This window comes from Arachis ipaensis, chromosome B4, assembly GCF_059453495.1.
Source record: "Arachis ipaensis isolate K30076 ecotype BB chromosome B4, ASM5945349v1, whole genome shotgun sequence".
Taxonomy (NCBI): Eukaryota; Viridiplantae; Streptophyta; class Magnoliopsida; order Fabales; family Fabaceae; genus Arachis; species Arachis ipaensis.
Genome location: NC_142439.1, coordinates 137,539,222 through 137,563,860, shown reverse-complemented (window position 1 = coordinate 137,563,860; position 24,639 = coordinate 137,539,222). Strand labels below are relative to the sequence as shown.

General features: G+C 29.3%; 1 protein-coding gene and 1 pseudogene across 1 annotated transcript; both read left to right on the top strand.

Annotated features, from left to right (window-relative positions):
* Positions 1-11,639: 11,639 nt before the first annotated feature.
* LOC110270786 (uncharacterized) lies at positions 11,640-19,048 on the top strand (annotated as a pseudogene).
* A 1,954-nt stretch (positions 19,049-21,002) lies between these two features.
* Positions 21,003-24,151, top strand: LOC107635119 (flavin mononucleotide hydrolase 1, chloroplatic). The gene is made up of 6 exons (XM_088485970.1): positions 21,003-21,470; positions 22,226-22,277; positions 22,907-23,021; positions 23,098-23,168; positions 23,283-23,370; positions 23,881-24,151. The coding sequence occupies exons 1-6, from the start codon at positions 21,120-21,122 to the stop codon at positions 24,005-24,007; spliced, it is 804 nt and encodes a 267-aa protein (XP_088342096.1). The 5' UTR covers positions 21,003-21,119; the 3' UTR covers positions 24,008-24,151.
* The last annotated feature ends 488 nt before the right edge of the window (positions 24,152-24,639 follow it).

The window sequence follows — 24,639 nt, the reverse complement described above, 5'->3', positions numbered from 1 at the left end:
ATATTTCTTTCAACCTTAGGAAAAGGTTTCTTAGTAATTTTAGATTGTATGCAAATATCACATTTCTTATTAAAATCTTTGTTACTAAGATCAATATAGTTATTCTTTTGCATATATTCAATTGATTTGTAATTTAAGTGTGCTAATCTACTATGCCATAAATCACAAGAATCAACAACATACAAGGAAACATTCACTTTATTAATACTAAGTTTAAACATGCCTTCAATACAATATCCTTTTCCTATGAATACATCATTCTTAAGCAAGATCACTTTATCGGATTCCATTACAACTTTGAATCCTTTCTTACACAAGAGACTAACAGAAACTAAATTTTTTCTCAAATCTGGAACATGAAGTACATTTATTAAACTTAATTTCTTTCCAGATGTAAAATTTAATTCAACACTTCCTTGACCACAAACTTTGGTTGAGTTGTCATTGCCCATCAAGACTTCTCTATTGTTCACTTCTTCATATGTTTTGAATTGGTTGCGATCATTGCAAACGTGAACAGTAGCCCCAGAATCTAACCACCACTCAAGTGATTTTCCTTGTGTTGCTATGTTGACTTCTGTAACCATGCCGATATGCATGTTTTGTACTTTTTCTACAACCATAGCAATTAGATCCTTCTCTTCCACTAAGTTGGTCTTTGGTGCTTCCCTTTTCAGAAGTCTACATTCTTTGATATAGTGTCCTTTCTTGTGACAATGATAACACTCTCTTTGTCTCTTCTTATCTTGCTTTGAATCTTTAGAGAACTTTCTTTTCTTCTTATTGGTGTTGTTTTCACCAATATGATTCACTTTAGAACTTTGAGAAAGATACACAGCATCACGTTTTCGAGTTTCCTCCTCTATACGTATATGCCTTAGTAATTTCTCAATTGTGAAGTCCTCACCAAGATGTAAAAGTTTCTTCCTATAACCATTCCAAGATAAAGGCAATTTTGAAATAATTGCTCCAACTTGTAATGATTCAGGGATCACCAATTGTAGATCACGAAGTCTACTTACAAGGATTTGTAATTCATGAATTTGATCCATGACAGGCATAGTATCATTCATAATAAATTCAAAATATTTCATCATAATAAACTTATCTGTTCCTTGTCGTTCGGTATTGTACTTTTCTTCCAAAGATTTCCAAATCTCTAATGGTGATTGAATTGACATGTAGAGATCATAGAGTCGGTCGGATAAAGTATTGAGAATATGACATCGACATGCAAAAGTATCTTCATCACGTTTCTTTTTCAATTGAACAATCTTTTCTTTCTCTTCCGGTGTGGAATTTTCAGCGGCATCGGCAATTGGTGTAGTCTTTGGGTCAATCACATATGCAAGATTGAGAACTGAAAGAAGAAATATCATCTTGTCTTTCCAACGGTTGAAGTTCGTTCCATCAAAGCGATATAATTTGACAAACTCTTGATTCATGACCTTGAACGTAGTGTTTTGATCTTGTACCATCTTCAAGAAATATCTCTCTAAAATTGTTGTGGTTATGGTATGAGAAGATGACAAAATCTTATATTTGTGTTATGGTTTCAAGGCACGATTAGATCGCTTTCTTTAGAGAGATATTTGTCTCCACACTTAGTTGCTATAGGGTTGATGACAATACTTTCTCAAGATACAATGAAACCAATGAATTTCTTAGTTAGCAATAATAAGAAATTCTTAACTCTCTTGAACAAAGAAAACTCTCAATAGTTAAAATCACATGTACACTTAGTACTTGTTATTTTCCCTTTTGTTACACACACCATTAAATAGTGGGTAATTCATATATATATATATATATATATATATATATATATATATATATATATATATATATATATATATGCTGTATGTATTAGAATCAAAAGTCATGTAAATCAAGAGTCACTAGCTTTTGAACAGATGTAACTTTTGGTTATTAAATAGTTACATAATGAATAGGTACAAAGTACCGTTAACACTTAACATACACTAACAAGCATTCATAAAATATATATATGTAGGTACACAACCATTAGAAAAGGAGTTAAACCATAAACGATAATTATTTAACCGTTTATATTTAATATTAATATATTAATTTGTAAATACTCTTCAGTATATTTAATTTTGTAAGATTAATTAATCCTTCTCTCAATAATTTTTTTTTAAATATATTTATATGGCATATTAATTAGTAATTTATTTTTTATTTAACTTTTATAAATAAAAACAACTTAAAAATTATTAATATTTTTTAGTTTTATATAATAAATTTAGTTAACATATTTAAAAAAAATAAAACAAAAAAATTAAATAGTCCTAACAATGAAACTCCCAACAAAAAAATTACCAATCTTAATTGATTTTTAATGGATAAATCAACAGTTTAACATGTCATGTAACCTTATTTTGTTAATACAAAAAAAAATATTGATAAGAAGACTAATCTATCTCACATAAATAAAGATTAAGGGCCGAAAAAAAATTATTTTTATTAAAAATCCCGTTATCTTTTGAAATATTTGTCAAAATTAGTTTAAATTTTTTTCTCAAAAATTATTAAATAATTTAATTAAATATAATTAAATTATTTAATATAATATATAAATTATTTTTTTTATTAATTTTTGACGTAAATACGAAATCAATATCGAAGAGATTCATGCGCTTACAAAATAATGTTTAGAATATTTATCAACAAAATGGTTTCTCATTAATTTTCAAATTTAATAAATGTGACCATTCATCATTTGATTCAGTTTTTATTGACAAAAATGTTAAATTGGCCAACAAATTTGATAAAATTCCTACTTTATAGTTAGTCACATATCCTAATCTCATCATCTTCTAACTCCTTCTCTCTTTTTCCTTTCAATTTTTATTGTTACTAACCTCTCACTCTATACCAATTTTACTATCATTCTAATTTCTCACCACATAACTTTATCATCATTAGATGTTCTTTATCAACAATAACAAAAATGCTCAGGCATAATTTGGGTGAACTTTGTTAGGCTCTTCTGCGAGGTTGTTTTTATTTTTCTTTTTTTTTATTGTTATTTAATAATGTGTTTTGTTTTAGTTATATTTGATTGTCGTTATTTCTATTTTTTTATTACGTTGTTGCTATTTTTTTTTTCTTCTTCCCCACCTCTCTGTTTTTGGAATTATTATGAATGATTATAGATAGAAAAAATTGATTCATTTATAAATTTTGATTATTATATAGTTACTAAAGTTTTAATCTTTCTCCCAAAATATAATGAGTTTGGCTTGTTGATAATGATATTACAGAGTTGATGGTAATGACCTTTCATTTCCATATGGGAAGAAGAAAGAGTTTTTGAAAGAAAAAGAATGTCAGTAGAATTAAGGATAAATTAGAGATTTCATCAATATTTTTTGTCAATTTCACATTTTTAGTCAACAAAAACAGTGTCAAATAACGGAAGATCACTTTTGGTAAATTTTAAAATTATTTAAGAATTATTTGTCGATTATATCTTTTAGGTATTAGTTTAACAACGCTTAAATCTTTTAGGTACTGAATTGATATTTACTTCTTAATTTTTAATAATTATGTTTAACTTTTAAGATACTCATTATTTTCAATTTTTATTCGAGTTAATTACTAATTTGATGTTTGAAAAATTTAAGTGCTGATAAAAAAAGTTTCTAAAGATATTATTGACAAAATAATTTTTAAATGATATAAAAATAAGACAAAAATAACTAATAAATATTATATTTTATAAATAAAATAATCTTTAGTATTTAACAAATAATTTATCTATTTGGTCCGCATTTTTTGTGGCAATATTTAAATAAACATTTAGAAGGTGTACTAAAAATTTTGGAACAAAATTTAATCTCTGTATTTTTATTTTTCAAAAAAATTTTGTCATTCACAATGAAATTTAAAAAAAAAAACTTGATATAAAATTATCAAAATTTAAGAATAAAAAAATCTTATTTTTTTAATAATTTATGTAAAAAATTACATCAAAAACTAATTTCTAAAGTCTTTTTTTAAAATATATATTTAAATAATATTATATGTACAAGTGTTTTTGTAACTAAATCCAACCAAGTTGGTGTACGCCCACCGAAAAAAAGCGGACATACATGAGACATATATACTATTTCTCATTTTCTGTGCTTTCTATATAATACACAAATTTTTGTTGAAAAGTACAAAAACTTAGTGATATAACACATAAATTTTTGAAGTATAACACACAAAATTTTGCACATAACACTCTATATAATATATAAATTTTTGTATATAGCTCACAAAGTTTCGCACATAGCACATAAATTTTTGCTGTAAATATATTTTATTAGTTGGATGAGTCAATGTTTTGGGTGGTATTTTGCTACACATCAAAATCAAAATTTATGTGTTGTGCATATTTTGCTGGTATAGTATACAAATCTTTGCATTATACATAAATATTTGCATATAGTACACAAATTTTTTCACATATGTACAAAAAAATGTATGCATAGCACACAAATTTTGCTACAAATGTATTTTGATTGTTGGGTGAGTTAATGTTCTAAACGTATAATCCTTTAGAAATTTATGTGCTGCACATCAAAATTTTTGTGCTATGTATCAAGATTTTTGTATTTTACACCAAAATTTATGTGTTGTGTATATTTCATTGGTTGGATATCAATGTTTTGGACATGTGGTCCTTAAAAATATTTTATGTTGTATACTAAAATTTGAGAACTATGCACTAAATTTTATGTGTTATGCATCAAAATTTCTGTGCTCTAATTTTCTTAACATTTATAGGAGAAGAGAAAGATGAAGACGATAAGGACAATGATAATAATAATAAAAGAGGATGAGACGAAAAAACACAGAAGAAGAAATTAAACAATAACAACATCAAGAAAAAGACATTGGTGGCGATGACGATGGTGGTGGTAGCGGCCATGACGACAATGACAACGACAACAACGTTAAAGAAAGAAGCACGCAAGAGAAGAAGAAGACAACGACAACAATGATAATGAAGGAAAAAGAAGAAGTGCCCGTATGTATATGAAAGAGAAGAAGCGTGCGGATTTAATTAAAAACTTGATTCAAAAAATGTTTGAATGCCTAGTATTTTTCTATATATTTAATATCTATTTTTTTTTGTAATTTTTTAAATCTTTCGAGAACTTATTTATCGTTAGCAATTTTTAGAGTTATTTTTTATCAGCAATATAAATTTTCTGATATCATGTTAATAGTTTGCTCGTTTTTATTTCCATCAACTTAAATTCAGTATGTTAATGGATAATATTATAGATATATAGAGTCGAATGAATCTGTACATTATGTCTTCTATATGATCTGGTGAGATATAAATATGAATAAACATGAGAGAACACAAATAATGTAAATACACAAAATGTATATAATATTTTTAAGCGGATTTGGATTCTCTAAAGTTTGAATTTCACTTTAGAGAGTAAAGTGTGATCTCTCACCATTTATTTTATAGGTGGGACCAAGAATAAATATGAAAGAGAAACCATTCAAAAGTAGAAGATCACACTTTACTCCCTAAAGTACAAATTTAAAATTTAGAGGATCCAAATTCTTTTTAAGCTAAGACACTAAGACATAGACATAAGATACTCATTTTTTTTCTTTTGTTCTTTACTACTATTTAAATTTCAATTTTAACCTCAATCCTAAATTCCTAATAACTTTTCATCCTTTTTCTCTTCCTCCCTCTTTCCTGTTCTTTCATCCATCTTCTTCTGTCACTATTCTCTCTGATCCCTCCACCATTACAACTATGCCATCGTCGTTGCCACCACTCATTCAGATTTGTCATCCAACACGTAATAGTCAAAGCGCCATCGCGATCCCACCCTCACGACACAAGACAGTTGTAACACTGTCGATAGTGATACAGCAACAACAACACCGTCACCTACTCACCTTCCTCTATTTTGCAACCACCATCACCTTCTTCCGTTTCGCAATCGTCGTGGTCTTCTTCTGTTTTGCAATTGCCATTGCCTTTCTCCATTCACAAACAAAGGCGAAGCTAGGTAATATTTAACAGGGGCCAATAAATTTTTTTTTTGAATATTTTATTTTAACAAAAAATAATTATATATATAACAAAATTTAATTGAAAATAATAATCACGACTTAAAATATACTCTTTACAAGATAATTGAACATATCATAATCAAAAAATTAAATACAAATATCTCAAAACTAATCTTAAATATTATAAAGATATATTGTTGCATTTAAAATTTATAAATACTATTCAATTCCTTTTTAGATGTTTCCTACAAAATTATAAAAAATTATCAACAAATGTAGCTATGCTTTATATAAATAATTTAAATCACAATTATAACATATGTAATGAAAAAATTAATAACAATATTACTAGAGTTTAAATAAATTAAAATTTGCAACTTATATAAATAATTGGGCTCGATGTTTTTTCCTTGATTCAAAGTCATCTATTGTTAAATCCGTATTGAAAGTAGCTTATGTTTCTTTCTCAATATAAATAATTAAATTATCTACAAAAAGTTATTTATCATTTTACTTTGAAGGCTTGTTTTAACAATTTTTAATGCCAAGAAAATTTTTTTTGATGTTGCTATAGATACTGAAAAAGTCAAGACATTCTGGATCAATCTATCAATCAAACAATAAGTTCTTGATTTTTCTATTTCTTTCAATATTTGATATAATTCAAAAAATATCTCGACATCTTTTAAATATTTTCAGTATATCAAATGCATAATGTTGTAATTGAGCATTTAAATTAATCCTTTCATGATTAGAAAAAATCTGAAGAATAAAGTGTTTTAGCTAACTTGCATATATTCTGAATATTAAATAACTTAAAATTGTCTGTAGAAACCAAAGCAGTACTTAAAGTAAAAAATTCCATGATTTTTTCATTGAATCTAGTATTTAACTCTTGTATTTGAGAGTCAATTGCCGCAAAAAATATATATACTCGATAATGATGCTCAACTGTTATCTTTAGTAGACGAGATCGATCTCTTCTAACCGTGTACCGTGCTCATATTAAGGATGTCAATTTCATATTTCTCACAAAACTTCTTAATCATCTCAAGTAAATTGCACCCACTATTATCCCTCAATTTTTGAAGTAATTTTGATGTGAAAATAATATGCATTGCATTTAAAATATCTTGGAATTTTTGTTGTAATGCTTGGCACAAAATATTAGTAATTCGCATAATTTCCTTCATCAAATGTAATGCAAAAATAAATTCAAATGAGGATAGCACTTTGTTGACACCATAAGTCTCACCTCTTTGAATAGAAATTGTATCATCATCAATAGCGTTCTTAAAGTGTGAACTTCCATCTTGTATCTCCAGTTCTTTGCAAAGTACCGGCTTGATTTGCACATTAACCTGTTTGTAGTTTATCATTGACAATTAATTTTGTATTTTTAATTTTTTGAGCTTCTTGTAGTTGATCATACCATTTACAAGATATACCAACAATATTGACAACAATAGTCAAATGTGTAAAAAATTCATGAATTTAAAATACTTCTCTTGAAGTAACTACCAGCGCTAGCTACATTCTATGAACAAAACAATGGATATAATATATTTGTCGACAATCATTTAAAAATAAAGTTTGTAAACTATTCAATTCCCCTCTTATATTACTAGTACCATACTACCATCATATTTTTTGACTTCGAATGTTTTTAATTTAGAGATTATAAATAAAAAGCAGAAACACTAATTTTTTTTTTCAAAATTATGATAATGGTACTAACATGCAGTGACGGATCCAAAAATATTAAGTTGTGGGAATAAATATATAACACTTGAAAATAATAAAAAATTTCTTATAAATATATCAAAATGTATTGAATTAAATAATATAAAAATATTAAATATTTTTTATTTATTTACTATCAGTATTTATATATTAATAAGTACTAATGTGACTATTAATTCTCCTTTTTATAACTTAAATACATGTAATAATAATAAATGTGAAATCAATCAAGATAGTAAAGAGATTAATTTTTAACTAATATTTTTTTAATTGAATTTTAAAATAGTGAAATATGCATTTTATGAATTATATATGATAAAAAGTATTTTATAAGAAAAAATTAACCACTAAATCTTTCATATCCCAATTATATAGTTTAGCTCTAGAAATCTTTATAATTTTACTAAATTTTGATCAGTTATTAGATTCTTATAGTTTAAAATTTTGTAATTAAATTCCTATATTAAATTAAAACTTTCATGTAGATATCCTTTTGATTATAACTACTTTTTGTGTTTATTATAAAATAAATAATAAAATATAAAAAAAATATTTTAGAATTAATGTATTTTTTTCAACTAATTTTTAGTGTCTTTTAACTCGATTTATATTTGAGAATTAATTAAAATTAAATAGAAAAGTTCAAGAATATAACTTCAATTATATAAATTTTTTAGTTAAATAGTATCACAATATTCCATTTTTGTTAATTTGATTTAATATATATATATATATATAGATAAATTTTAATAATTTTTTTTATTATTGTGCGAGATTAAAATAAATTTTTGACACAAAAGTTTAGCATATTTTTTATTTTAATGTGGGATTAAATATAATTTTATAATATGGTGGGTACATATATTCATAAATATATATTTTCTAATATTATTATATTATTCTACAACGAGTAGTATTTTAGCGTCAAAAATACTGATGTGACGTTTTTTGGTATTAGTATATATCTCTCTTTTTTCTCAACTTATTTTAAAAAAGTATTTTTTTTATAATTTTATAAAAATCATCATTTAATACACAATCATATTAATTATCAATCTTTAATATTTTCAATAATTTTAATTATATTAATAATCAATCATTCTAATATAATTTTTAATCAAATATAATTGGCCATAAATATGATATTAACATTAATAACTTTTTTACTATTTTCTATTATGCACGTGTGTATCTTATTAGTATCAAATTAATATTGATATCAATAATTAATTCCTATAATTAAATTCGTGTTACTAAAAGGTATATATTATTTCTTTTGTAATTGATGAGTTTAGATTTAAGAACTAAAATATTTTATTTAATTTTTTTAATTTATTATTCTTTCTTGACTACTTCATAGAATAAGAATGTATTTTTCATTTTTTATTAAAGTTGATCATTTTAAGGCACACGATACAATTTTTTATAATATTTTTTGATGTTATCATTCTATTATTCATTTGATAATTTGATGATTGTTCTTACTCAAACTTATTCTTTTCCTCTAATTTTATAGCGTGATTGTCCTTTGCAGCAATCATTTATAATGCACCACATCTATCAAATACCATCTCAAGTTGTGTATTCATTAATTCAGGTTCTACGTACTTACATGGATGTAAGAGTTTAACGAATAAATAGTGAACTCTATTTTATTCAAGGATGATTGGATCTACTCATATATTATAAATTTATAACCAACCTAATAAAATGTGGATAAAGTTAGTTTTCTTAGAAGGAGTTTAATCTTTTATTGAGCAATATCTTCTAATCATCTCCTCCATACTTTTTACATCTATTAAAAAATCTTTAAAGTGAAGTATATAATGAGATTGAGTTTTTTTAATTTAGGTTTAGTTTTCAAAGAATTATGTTAGACTTAGAGATATAATTTTAAAGATTGGTACTCTATTTAATTTTTTTCTTTTAAACCGTTTGTAATAAAAAAATAATTTTATAACATATTATAATTTGTTCTCCCGAAACTATCAGCCTTTTGGTGCGTCAATACAATAACATTGATAGGAATAACGGTCAATATAGTTTCTCTTGTGGTTATTCTATACTTTATCGGTTCTGAATTTCATAAGGAGGTATTTGGTAAAGATAACTACGGAGAAGTCGTTGATTGTTTTCCTTCCGAGGATCACGTTATAGGCTGTGGAGTCTTTTAGGACTACGAATTCAGATAGGATTGTCTTCTTCTGGCTGCTCGTTCCTATGGTGATGGGAAGTGTGATTGAGCCATCTGGTTTGAGGAGGTTGTCTCCGAGTCCCGTGACGCCGTGGCGGTGTGTTTGGAGGTTGTCGTTGCGGAGTCCGAGTTTATCGAAGGCTCCTCGAAAAAGGATGTTTGAGTCTGCCCCGGTGTCTACCAGTATCCTTCGTACGAGTCCTGTTCCGATTCTAGCTGAGATGACGAAAGGGGCATCCTCGGCTGAGGTGCCGTGTTGGCAGTCCTCTGGTAAGAACGTTATCGTATTGTCGGCCGCGGAGATTGGGACTTGGTTCCTTACAGCCATTACCTTGAGGTCTTTCTTCATTGTTAGTTTTGACTTGTTTGATACGTCCTTGCCTGTGATGACGTTTACTATGATGGTTGGATCTTCCTCTGGGCTTTCCCTGGGGGGTTGTTTTTGGGTTCTCGGGTTACGTCCTTCCCTCTCTGACGACCTGTCTCTCTCCGTGCGTCTCGGTTCTCTGATGACTTTGGCAAACTCTGGGAGTTTGCCGTCTCGTATGGCTTGTTCAAGGGCGTCTTTAAGGTCGAAACAATCTTGTGTCCTGTGACCGTAACCTCGGTGGTATTCGCAGTAAAGGGTTTTGTTGCCTCCTGTCCTTTCTTTGAGTTGCCGGGCTTTCGGAATGATGCCTCGATCTGCTATTTGGTGGTATACCTCAGTAATTGGTGCTGTCAGGGGCGTGTAATTAGAGAATTTGCCTATTCTCGGTGGTCGGCTAGTCGGCCTGGGGTGGTCCCGTTGATTCTCTTTGAGTGTTGGGTTTTGGTGAGAAGCCGAATTGCCGCGCTGGGCGTTGCCGTGCTGCCGTTTGTTGGCGGCGACGACCTGGCTGACTTCTTCGTCGTTGATGTAATCTTTGGCGACGTTCTGGATCTCATGCATGGTCCATACCGGTTTGGTGGTGAGGTGTTTGCAAAAATCTTCGTTCATTAGCCCATTGGTCAGGCAAAGGCTTGCGACGGAATCCGTGAGTCCGTCGACCGTTAGGCATTCGTCGTTGAAGCGGTCGAGGTATTTTCTTGTGGATTCTTCTTGTTTTTGCGTGACCCCTAGTAAGCTGATGGGGTGTTTGGCTTTGGTGATCCTAGTAGTGAACTGGGCCATGAACTTTCGTGTAATATCGTGGAAGCTGGCTATGGATCCGTTCGGGAGGGCGTTGAACCATTTGATCGCTGGCCCGGCGAGGGTTACCGGGAAGGCTCTGCATCGGACCGCGTCGGCCGCTCCTTCTAGGTTCATTCTGGCCTCAAAAGCCGTTAGATGTTCTTGGGGGTCCTTAGTTCCATCGTACTTCATATCGGTAGGTTTGTCGAAGCCTTTGGGGAGTTTTGCCCTTAGGATTCTTTCTGTGAAGGGTGTAGCTCCCATTATTATATGGTCGTTTCTCGTGCGTTTGGTGTTTCGGTCCCTCCGATCTTCGTCCGAGTAATGTTGATAACTCAGATCTCGAGAAGCGCTGCGATTATGTTTCTTGTTGTATCGCCGTTCTGGCGATTTCTCGTGTCTGTGATCGCGTGATGAGCTGCGACCGTCTCTTCTGTCGTGTCGTCGGGTTGGCGACCTACCGCGGCGAGATCTTGATCTGGAGGTTGCATGGCTTCCATGCTCGTTGTTGTGTTTTCCTTTATTGGTTATCTTGCCTTCGAGTTCCTGAACTCGGAGGCAGAGATCTTGGATGATCTGCGCTGCTTTGTCGCTGGCTTTCTCAGGATGTCGTCGGTCCGTGATGTCGTGATCGTTCGCGTTTTGGATAGTGCTTGCTATTCTCGCTTGGTTCGTGACTTCACGTTGCTCGGGGGTTGGGTTAATCGGTTGAGAGTCATCCTGGCTTGAGGGGGTTTCCTCTAGGACGTCCCCCATTGGGCCCAGCTGGCGCAAGGTCCCCACAGACGGCGCCAATGTACGAGATGTCTCTGGTACGGTTTGAAGGGTGGATCGGGAACCCGTGGGCGAAGCTGGAACCGGATTGCTTGACTGGAACAATGGGGGGTGGTACCTGCAAAGACACTCCGACGCTCAAGTCAGAATGGATCTAAGAGGTAGAAAGTGTGTGGAATGGAATGAATACCTGGGGGACCTGGGTCCTCTTATTTATAGGTGATGGTGAATATCTTATCTTATCTTATTTGGTTAAGATAAGAGAGATATTTAGGTTAGAGGTTTTGAAGGGCCGGTGTTTGGGCCTTCGGGTCGAAGTGGGTTGTCCCCGGGTAACCGAGTATGCGGGATCCGTGGGTCGGATCCGTAACAAGTTTTTTCAATTTAGGTTTAGTTTTCAAAGAATTATGTTAGACTTAGAGATATAATTTTAAACATTGGTACTCTATTTAATTTTTTTCTTTTAAACCGTTTGTAATAAAAAAATAATTTTATAACATATTATAATTTGTTCTCCCGAAACTATCAGCCTTTTGGTGCGTCAATACAATAACATTGATAGGAATAACGGTCAATATAGTTTCTCTTGTGGTTATTCTATACTTTATCATAGTATATAGATAACAGATGATGAAACTAATTTATTAATAGGATAGTTTAAATTTATACGGATTACAAATATTCAAGCTGATGACATTATTTCAGTTGGTTGTCGTTATGAGAATGACTCTAATTTATATGTGTCTAAAGTCTAGAATAATTTAAATATTATTTAAATAATTAGTTCTAATATTAGCATTAATTAAATTAGCTTTAGAGAAATTTAAATTGTTACCTCAATTTATATATTATAACTATTATTTTTTGTTATGTTATTTTTAATATATTTTTTATTTTTAAATGTATTTTCATTTTTATTGATTCCTAGTATAACTAAAAAAAAAATTAAACTTGCTAAGTTAAAAAATATGCTAATAATATATAATACTTTTAGATTATTGTTCAAATAAAAATTAGAGTAAAGTATCGTTTTTGTTTCTAACGTTTGGAGTAAGTCATATTTGTGTCCCTAACGTTTAAATCGTCCTATTTGTATCCTTAACGTTTATAAAAGTGATTCAATGTTATCCTACTATCAATTATACTAACAAATCAGATTATATTTTTCAATTATTTTCACTTTGATGTATTCATTCTCAATTATGTCTCACTTGGATGTGTTCGATTTTAATATTATACCCACTATTTATGTTTAGATTCAATTATGTCCCTAGAAAAGTGAATTATGTAAATGTTGTAGGAATTAGTTTCAACATTTGATGAGCTATTTTTCGGAGTAGATCATCGATTCTATCCCAGACATTTATATTCTAACTTCAAGAAGAGATTTTTAAAACTCAAACTAAAACACTCATGATGTGTAATTGACGGCAAGATAACATTGAATCACTTTTATAAACGTTAGGGATACAAATAGGACGATTTAAACGTTAGGGATACAAATAAGATTTACCCAAAACGTTGGGGACAAAAACGATACTTTACACTAAAAATTAAATTCTGTATAATACTATTAGTTGTATTAAAACAATTTATTGATATTGTATAAAATATTTAATAGTTGGGTTAAAATTTATCAACAACTATAACGTTAAAAATTTTAGCGATATATTTATTTGGGTTAAAATTTTATTAACGTATAATTAATAGGATCATTGGGTTAAAATTTAGATGTCGAATAACATGTATTTAGATATATAAAAAAATAATCACGAGTCTGAAAAAACTAAGTTAATAACTATTATTAATATATATCAAATTAATTTAACATTACTTAAAATAAATTATTTTAAAGTAGATCAAGTCTATCATTATTATTGTTAAATAAATGCACAATTATAATTGATAATACTTTATAAAATCATAATATTTTACATAATGGTAATTATTATTTCTCTACTATACTACTATTTGCATGAATGCATTATTAAAAGAAAATTATTATTGTATATTAATTAGATTATTCACTAATTATACATAATTAAAATTATTTATTTTATTATACAAAGTGATAATTAATTAGTCTAATTTTTTTATTAGACACAATTAATCAACATACAAGTTATATATTTAACAGTGATTTATAAAAATTATTGTTATTAATGAAGATTACCTTGATTTACGAAGATTACAAATTTACGTATATAATGATATTAAAAATGAAAAATGAAAAATATTATTAAATGATTGTAGACTAAAAAATAATTTTATATATATATATATATTAAATAAAAAAATCAAAATCAGAAAATATATAATTATATGTGATTTAAATATTTTAATTTTATCTACAATTAATATATATGTATACTTAAATAAAAAATATTAAAAATTATTTAAACAAAAGAAATATATCTAAAGAATCTACTCTTCGTACACTAAAAAATTTATTAACCTATAATGAATAGAATTATTAAGGTAAAATTTTGTTGTCCAATATTTAGATATATAAAGAAATAATCATATGTATAAAAAATAAGTTAATGACTATAGTTAATGAATATATATATATATATATATATATATATATATATATATATATATATATATATAAATTTAACATTAATTAATTTTTTTTAAGTTTTAAAACAAATTAATTCTATCATTATTATTATTAAATAAATGTACAACTATAATTAACATTATTTTACGTAATTATAATACTATCCATAATATTATTCCTATTATACCACTATTTGCATGAATGCGTTATTAAAAAAAATTATTATATATTAATTACATTATTCATTAATATGCATAATTAAGATTATTGTTTTATTATATACTTTTAAAATAATAATTAATTAACATACAAATTCATGTCTTTAGTAATAATTTATGAAGATTACCATGATTAACGAAAATAATCGTAATTTATAAAAATTACACATAAAATGATATTAATAATAAATATAAAAAACATTGATTGGTTGTAGATTAAAAAATAATTAATATATATGACTTAAATATGTTTTCGTACAGTTAATATATATATAAGAAAATATTTAGAGTTGTTTAAACAAAATAACTGAATAAATAGTTAAATTAGTTTTCGAAAGATAACTTATTCTTTAAATTAGTTATCGAATGATTTTTTTAATAAATTTGTCATTCAAATATTTTAAATTAGTCATTTTAGTTCTTCCATCATTTTCATTGTTAATGTAGTTAAAATTTGTTGATGTGTTACTTGAAGTGACACCACAATACACACTTCTAGTAGTCCTAATTGGCAACTAAAATGATAAGTTTATGAAATTAAATCAAATAAACTCCAAATTAAAGGATTTCAATGCTTCAAGTTCTCCCCTAAATTAGATTTTGATTTGATCTAATTTTATAAATTTATCATACTAATAGTCGGTCAAGACCCATGTGTGTGTTATAGTATCACTTAACGTGTCACATTAACAAATTTTGACACCATCAACAAAAAAAATGCAGAAGGACTAACCGATTAATTTAAAATCTTTAATGGAAGAATTTGATTAAAAACATGTTTTGGGAACTAATTTAAAAAAATAATAGTCTCTCAAAAATGAATTTGACTATTTACCCTAAAATAAATATATCCTGAGAATACGAAACCTATTAATTAAACAATTAATATATACGTATACATAAATAAGTAAATTATTAAATAAAAGTAAATTTTTAATTTTTAAATCAATTACGTATAATTAAAATTATTTGTTCTAAAAATCAATAATCAGATTAATTTAACATTGAATATTTCTATTCCTAATTTAAAGTAAAATAATCCTACGTCCCTATAATGTATTATGTGATTGCAAACTTTTATATTTTTCTTAACAATTGTTATGGTTATTAAGTTATATTTTGGGTTTAATATATTATTAGATGTATTTTTAAAGTTTTTTATTTATATTTGTTTGTCTTTTTATTTTATCTTAATTTTTTTATAAGTATGATTTTATTAAGAGTAAAGTATTGTTTTTGTCCCCAACGTTTGGGGTAAGTCTTATTTATGTCCCTAACGTTTAAATCGTCCTATTTGTATCCTTAACGTTTATAAAAGTGATTCAATGTTATCCTACTATCAATTATACTAACAAATCAGATTATATTTTTCAATTATTTTCACTTGGATGTATTCATTCTCAATTAAATCTCAATTGGATGTGGTCGATTTTAATATTATACCCACTATTTGTGTTTAGATTCAATTATGTCCCTAAAAAAGTGAATTATGTAAAAATTGTGTCCTATGTAAGAAGGAAATGAAATTTGTTCATCATTTGTTTTTTTTATGTGAGTTTACATGGCAGGTGTGGTGCGCCTGGTTGAGGTGCCTTGGTAGTGAGTGGGCCGTCCCAGGAACCATGAAAGCTTTGTTTGAGAGTTGGACTGGCATGCATCATAGAAAGGAGGAGAAGAAGATGCTACTAATTGGGTTCTTTGCAGTAATCTGGAATATCCGGTTGGAACGCAATGACATGATTTTTAACAATAAAGAAGTAAGTGTTGAGGTCATCCAAGGAAGGACGTTTTTGAGTTACAAGGAGTGGACTGGTATTGATCTTTTTGGTTGTTGATAGTTATGTCGGAAATGGCAGAGGTTTGATAACCGTTGTGTTTGTTTTGTCTTCTTTTATGTCTTTTGTTTATTGCTCCATTTTAGTGTGTTGAGTTTTCTTTGTTTCAAAAAAAAAGTTTCAACATTTGATGAGCTATTTTTCGGAGTAAATTATCGATTCTATTCTAGACATTTGTATTCTAACTTCTAGAAGAGATTTTTAAAACTCAAATTAAAGTGCTCATGATGTGTAATTGACAGTAGGATAACATTGAATCACTTTTACAAACATTAATGATACAAATAGAACGATTTAAACGTTAGGGATACAAATAAGATTTACCCCAAACGTTGAAGACAAAAACGATACTTTACTCTCTTATTAATTAAGAATCTTAAGACAATATTTGGACACAAAATTTAAACATTTAAAATTAGGATACTTCGATACAGAAAAAGAAATACAATATGTAAATATATAATGATCAATGTTAGAGATATAAACTCAAATTTTGATTATTTACAAAAAAAATATGTGTACATATTTTTTCATAAAAATTAAGACATTGATTTATTATATATTATATTTTTTTAATCAATCTAATTATTTTGTAAATTTTTTTGTATGTATTTTTGTTTAGTATTTATATGAATAAAAAATAATAAATTAAACTTAATTTAAAATTAAATATATATTAAAAATACTTTAAAAATAAATAAAAAAGTAAATATTTCTCGGGCTATACATACACTTGTTTTTTAACCATTCTAGTGAGAACAGTAGAGAAACACTTATCCCCACACCACAATGAATGAATCAGTTCCTGAATGTGAGAGAAAAGGTGGGTGGAGAGAGTTAATGAGGGGGTGAATTTAAAATCAGTAATGACAGAATGTTGTGTATAAATCATGGAAGCATCGATCCCACGTTCTTCATTTTTCTTTTTTTTTTTCTCGTGTAAATTATTATGTCTTCTGGCGGAGCTTAGTTGAGACAAGAGGGTCACCAAAACTTTTGTTAAAAAAATTAGTAGTACTTCTTTAAAAAATAAAAAATAGTTCAGTTGGCTCAAATACTTTATTATGACTTAAAATAACAAAATTCAATCTTCATCTCTATTCAATAAGTAATACTCCTTCTATCTTTGAGTTCAAATATAAAAAATTGGATATTTTTTATTTATGTAATTTGATATTATTTTATATTTTACTGTTTATTTAATTTAATTTTTTATATGATAAAAAATATTAGAATATTCAATAAGTATTGATATTATTGTATTTGTATAAATTGATAAAAAAATTTAATAAATATTATAAATTTTAATATTTGTTTTTCTAACTTCTTTTTTACATATTTTACAAGATATATATTCAAATTTTTATATAAAATAATCATAAAAAATTATAGAATTAATACAATTTTTTAAGAAGAAGGCTAATATTCAAGAAGGAGAACATATAATGTAAAATCCCTACAATACCCCTTGTTACTCTTTTTTTCAAACCAAATCCTAACCCTCTTCTAAGACACTCACTCACCTCTCACTACTGCACAAACTCTCACTCTCCTCACACCCTCTTCCTCACAGCACGCACACCCAGACTCTGATGGAAAAAAGAAAGAAAGAAAAAGGAAAGAGAGAAAAGGGGAGACTGCGAGAAGAGAATGGAGGAGGAAGGCGGGAGCTGTCCATGCCGAGCTACCATGCGAGGAGAGAGAGAGTCGCACCTCATCACCACCGGCCTGGAGCACGCCGTTCGTGTCCCATCGCGTCGCCATCAGAGGCCAGAACCGAGAGAGGTGCGTCCGAGAGGAGGGACGAGTGCGAGAGAGGAGACGCGGAAGAAGGACTGCCGCCGTTCTGCCTCGCCGCTGTCGAACTGCTATAGCCGCCGCGCCTTGTCTCTGTCGCCGCTAAGCTTTAACCGCCGCCATCTCTGTTGGGGGTCACCGTTATTGCTGAATGAAGAGGGAGAGTTTGAGTCGGCCAGTGAAGGGAGGAAGAAAGAGTCGCGATGGAGGAGCCGTTCACCATCGTCGCATCTGCTGTTGCCATCAACGGAGCTCGTCATCAGGGGAGCATCACCGACGTCACTACTAATGAACCGTCTCCGTCCCTGTTGTGATCTTGCTTAGCCCTATACCCCCTTCATTCTTGTCTCTAAATCAGCACAATTTTTCCCCTGTTCTGACTCCATGTATGAAATTGTAACGCTTCCACCTTTACTCTGCTATATTTCCTTCTTTTCTTACATGCTCTGGTTTTAATTGCGATAATATATCTCTGTTTTAGTACTATCGCCCTACTTTTGTTGCGTTTCTGCTGGAAATTATCTTGAGTACTGGTATTAGTGCTATCATGGAACGGTTGGAGCTGTTGATGTTATGATTACATCTGCGATGTAGCCGTGGAAGTTGCTGCCACCGTCTCGATCCAAATTCTGCACTCATTCATTTCATTTTACTTCAATCCTTCTCACCTTGGATTCTGGCACTTCGGGTTCGATATCTTCGGTCCCTTAAGACCATGTTGTGAGTAGGCTTTACATTTATAATGGTTTGGTTTTAGGTCTATAATTATTTTGATATACGGAACTTTGAACTTAGTTATACTCACAAAAATTATTATCAAATGATTTTAAATTAGTTTTACTAATTGATTTATTAGAACTAAATATTTATCCTTGTAAAGCTCATTTTAATATGCACATGAGACTATATATATTTTTATGAGACTATATGTATGTTTGAAAATAAAAGTTTATATTATCTTAAAGCATTTGGTTTTATTTGAATATGTATTTTTGAAGTATTGAAATTTGGTTGGTACTCACTTATTTTAAAATTGTGAAATTTGTTTGAAATGCCTTAAAGATTGAGAAAATATGATTGAATATGATTCGGATGAGAAAGTATTATCTGATTTGATTTGATTCGATATCTTGTATATTTGAAAGATCAAAGATTTGTTGTATTTGAAATTATATGTTTTGAATTGGTTTGGGAGACTTGTATTAGAAAACCGTAGTTAATGGCGGTTATGACGTTAACCTAGATGCATCTGGCTCAGATCTCAGCTAGCAGGGGCGTTGCTAGCCTAACGTGTAGGCCACACGTTGGATCTGTTATTCCGTACAGACACACGAGAGGAAAGGGCTACCCTTAGAGGTGGAGCTGCAAAAGTGTGGACTATTTGATTTTATTTCTGTATGAGAACTCCCTTATTGATTCACATATTCATATAAATTATTATTTTCTAACTAAAATTATTTTTATGATAATGTTTATATGGTCTCATGTGGATTATAGATGTATTGTCTAGTCACTGGGTTACAAAACTCATTCCGTTTTTTTAAAAATATTTTTCAGGAACAAATACTTGAATGTGTGAGCCTTCTATTCAAGAGTAATGATCTGCAATTGGTACTTCATTTTTGTTAAGTTCTTAGACGTCATATGCTACATATGTCACAGGCAGGATCCATCCATATCTATTTATTTTACCTTTTATTAAAAATATGAAATTATTCATTTTAGAAACTGTAAATTTCTTTAAAATATTTGTAACTTTCTTATTTAATTTATATTTGAGTCTGATAGGCTTGCTAGGAACTGTTTCCCTGAGCGGCGGTCATGGTTCATTTTGGGCTGTGACATATAACTTTTATAATATAACACTTGTGGATAGTTTTTCTACTTTAATAAATCATGAAGAAAGTGAGATACAACCTTCAAAAGTTTAAAGAGTTACATCTGATGAGTTTGACCTTAATTCTTTAGAACGAGACCTTGAAAAACGACTTTAAATTTGGCAATATCACCCAAATCAGAGAAATGAGGTTAGACAAACTTATCTTCAATGGGGTTCATATCAAAAGCATCTTGACAATTATCTTCTATCTGCCCCCAAAATTTTGTTTCAAGATCCGTCACTGCTTCTAACGGTTTAAGGAGTCTTCTTTTTATTTGAAAACCGAATTTGGATTTCATAATTTATATCATTATATGTATACTTCACGTGAAGTTGATAGTTGAGAGCTTTTAGATTATTTGACTGATTTTTCAGCTAACGATTCTCAATTATGAACTTTACCTGAAGTCGATCGCACATCATTTTCACCATATTTTAAACTTGTTGACGTTTTTAGCGAATTAGGACAGAAATCTAAGCATTTTAAAAAAAATTGTAAATAAATAATATTAGAAAAAGTTATTTTATTTAAGTAAATTATTCTAAAAATTAAGGGATTATTTTAATTATCGAATTAAATCAAAAAGATTATTTTAATTATAATTTTATCTACTATATCTAGATTCTAGATAATATTAAAATAATTAATTTAAATAAATTTAATAATTAATTTATTATTTTATTTAAATAAATATTAAAAATTTAAAATCTATTTTATATAATATCGCGCAATAATCTATTAATTTTGAAATAAAGCTCGAATTCACTACTAATTAGTCTTATTCTAATACCGTCTGAAATTAAAAAATTAGAAGGGAGTTATCTGATTTGGCATAAGCAAGATCAAAGAGAAGAACAAGTGTCTGCAAAGTGCAAACTCAGCCTAAAAGCTTTAAATTAATAATGGGAGTGAGAGTGGGAGCACCTTCTTCTTCTTCTTCCTACTCATTCTTCCACACTCTCTCTCTTTTCCAATTCCAAGCAACACCATCGACCCCAAAGCACTTCAATTTCAAATTCAGATTCAAACCTTCTTCTTCGTTTTCTTCATTCTCAATCACAAACATGTCGTTGCCGGTTCCCAACTACAGGAAGGGGAAGCTTCCTATTCTGCTCTTCGACATCATGGACACACTTGTTCGAGACCCGTACTACGAGGATGTCCCTGCCTTCTTCCGAATGTCCTTCAAGGAACTCTTGGATTCCAAGAACCCAACAACATGGATTGAATTTGAAAAGGGACTCATTGATGAGGTATACCTAACTTAACTAAAACTATGTTCCCTCTTTCAATTTTATCCAAAGCTTCAAACTTTGACCTTAATTAATATTAGTATATTTTAGAATTTGGACTTAGCTTAAAACAAAAAGCTTTCTTTTTTGTCAATACTTACTCATTTGGCTTGAACCGTTCCCAATATTTTAGTTTTTGTTTTTTTAGTTGAATTGCATATAGGGAATTTGGAGAATGTTCAAATCTTTTGAGTATGTGTCATATTGATTTGAATTGTTTATTAAGGGTCATTTCTAAGGATTTGGAATCTGTCATTGTTGTTCAGTAGCAAAGTAGAGTGTTTTGTGGATGCAAGTTGTAGGTTTTAGAACCCATCATGCAATATTCTTGATGAGTTCCTGGATCCTGTTAGTTTCACTTTGTTTATTGTTGTGATCGGGGATTGGTATTTCTGTTTATTTCCCTTTTATCAGAATCCAAACAATGGTTTTTATTATGTAAATGTAGGATGTCACATTTCATTCCTCATTAAAACATATGCTTAGGTTTTGTATAGTGATTTGTTTATTGGTTTAGGGAAGAATTTTGGTAAGCTGGAAACCTGGTTCCATTTCTGGTTCCTTTTTTATTTTTTGTTGGGGAAGAGAAGGAAGAAAGAGGGGGGGGGGGGTTGCTTTTCACTACTTGCTTTCGAATTTCTTGTATCTTCTGCATAAAATGGTTAAGTAGTTTCCACTTTCATAACATTGTTCTTAATAATGTTTTTCTCTTCCAGATGGAGCTAGCGAGAAAATTTTTTAAGGACGGAAGGGATGTTGATTTAGAAGGTTGGTCTAACATTTTGTTGCTAGAGCTGATAACTTAGTATTAGTCATGTACATGATACTATTTTAGTTTAATATAATACATTGAAAATCTGACTTTTGAGAACCGCAAAATGCTGATGTCGATATTTTTGTTCATAGATCAAATCATTTCAGATGAATTCCAGATTGGCTACAGTTCTTCCAACCCCACAAAATGTTAGCCTTTTGGTGATCTTTCCGAGGGAAAAAAAATTGTTTTTGTCCTTCCAGAAGTTTTAGCATCCTTTTCTCCTGGAATGCTTTGGGTGTTGATGATAAGTTACTTGATATTAATCTGATATTGGATGCTAAAGGAATTATTAACTCCAATTTGTGTCAATCGAGACAATTTTCAGCTTGCTGTTTATTTTCTAATAGTTGATTGCTTGTTTGTTACATGCTTTACCATGACCTGTTAAGACCGCTTTATATCATCGTTATTCATAGTTTAGAGTCCCTTGCCCTGTAACATTTTAACTTCTTTGTTCTAGAAGAGATTGTTGAGCTTTATTTAGAGCTCTCCTAAAGTACACTAAATGTATTATTGTTGTGTGCTAAGCGGCTGTTGAGTTTGATTAAGTTACTGAGTTTCATGTGTGTTTCCATCACAGGCCTTAAAACTTGCATGACAAGTGGATACTCATACATTGAAGGAATTGAACATTTGCTTCTTTCCTTAAAGCAAAACAACTATGAGATGCATGCTTTTACAAACTACCCCATATGGTAAGACAGTCGTTCTTATTATGATTTTGGTTTTTTTGCATCCCCACAGTCTTCTTCAGAATGTCTTGTATTGTAGGTACCAGTTGATTGAAGACAAGTTAGAACTATCAAAATATTTATCTTGGACATTTTGTTCGTGTACATATGGTATAGCACAACTTGTTTTGATTTGATTAATGAGGGCTGAAGCATAAATTCAAACTATATCAAATCACTGAAAACTTATGCAGTATTGGCCCTATTTATTATAATGTGTTTCAGGAAAGAGGAAGCCTGATACCGAGTTCTTTATGGAAGCTTTGGAACATCTTAAAGTTGATCCAGCAAATTGTATATTTGTAGATGACAGGTTTCTACTCTTTCTCTTTATATACTGTACACTATTCGGTTATTAAATCATACCAGGATGTTTCTTATTGTCATCTATATGAGAATGAGTTTTAACTTTCTTTAGTTCTCGTCCTTTTCGTGTGAATGAATGACTATTTTACCTCTGTATTGAGGAATGTATCAAGGGAAAATGAGTTATTTTTATTGAGAACTGAGAATATTTTTTATGAGATTATATTATGAAACTTAAAAATCTATTGTACTTCCACACCCTTTATGTTTATTTATTTTTTACCCTCTCAGTCGCTATTAAAGGTGCTGATTTCTCTTTTGCAAATTCCTAAACTTAATTATACACGATCATCAAACTAAATTTTTCTTTTTTTATTTTTGGATGACCATAGAAGTATTGGATGTGAAAGTTGGTTACTTTTTATGACATGACAATACATAATTAGAATGTTTTGTATAATGTTTATACTGAAAGTGTACAGAAATTAAATTCCTAATTTGGGGTTTATTGTGGCAGGAAAAAGAATGTGGAGGCAGCAATAGAAGTTGGAATCAAAGGTGTACATTTCAAGAGTGTTGATTTGCTTTGTGAAGAACTGTCTTTGATGGGGATTGAAATTACAGCTGATGCAGATCATCAATAGATTCTTTTATTTGATTTTCTCTGTATACAAAAATCCTTTGCCTGTTGGAATTTGGAAAGGAGACATGATTGCATATTCAATCAACAACTGTTTTTCTTGTTGGTAAATAGATAAAATGAAAAAAACTTTTCTTGTTGATCTCAATTAGGAGAATTGATACAATTTTTCTTTGGTTCTCAAGTTAAGAAATTCCATCAAAGATGAACATTGTCACATGATTTGTCCAATGATTATAAATAAAATGATAACATGAATTTGTAACAATGATTTCTTCCCAACATCCTAAGTCTTAGTATCATTACTCTTAATTTTGTATACAATTTCTAAGTTCTAAAGCCATGAAAAGTATCCTTATTGACAGTTATATTTTGTAATTTGTGAGCAGGATTTTCTTCATTATAACCTTTCAAATGCTCATTTGATCAATCACCTTTTTCCCTTTGGCATTCTCATAGTCATAGGTAACCTTCATTAGTGATAAAGAAACCTTTGCTTGTAATCAAGAGCCTCAGGAATATTCTCTCAGTTGGTCTAGTTTGCATCAGTTGAGTAGAATGTATTATTATTTATTCTTATCTTTATAAACCAAATAAACTAATTTTATAAAATTTAATTGAATTGAATTTTTACAA

Bases quoted from the DNA above. Each gene is read 5' to 3' on its own strand.
- LOC107635119 (XM_088485970.1), top strand. From the start codon at position 21,120: ATGGGAGTGAGAGTGGGAGCACCTTCTTCTTCTTCTTCCTACTCATTC. The intron at 23,022-23,097 runs GTAAGACAGTCG...CTTGTATTGTAG, and splicing joins TTTACAAACTACCCCATATG to GTACCAGTTGATTGAAGACA. The intron at 23,371-23,880 runs GTTTCTACTCTT...TTATTGTGGCAG, and splicing joins TGTATATTTGTAGATGACAG to GAAAAAGAATGTGGAGGCAG.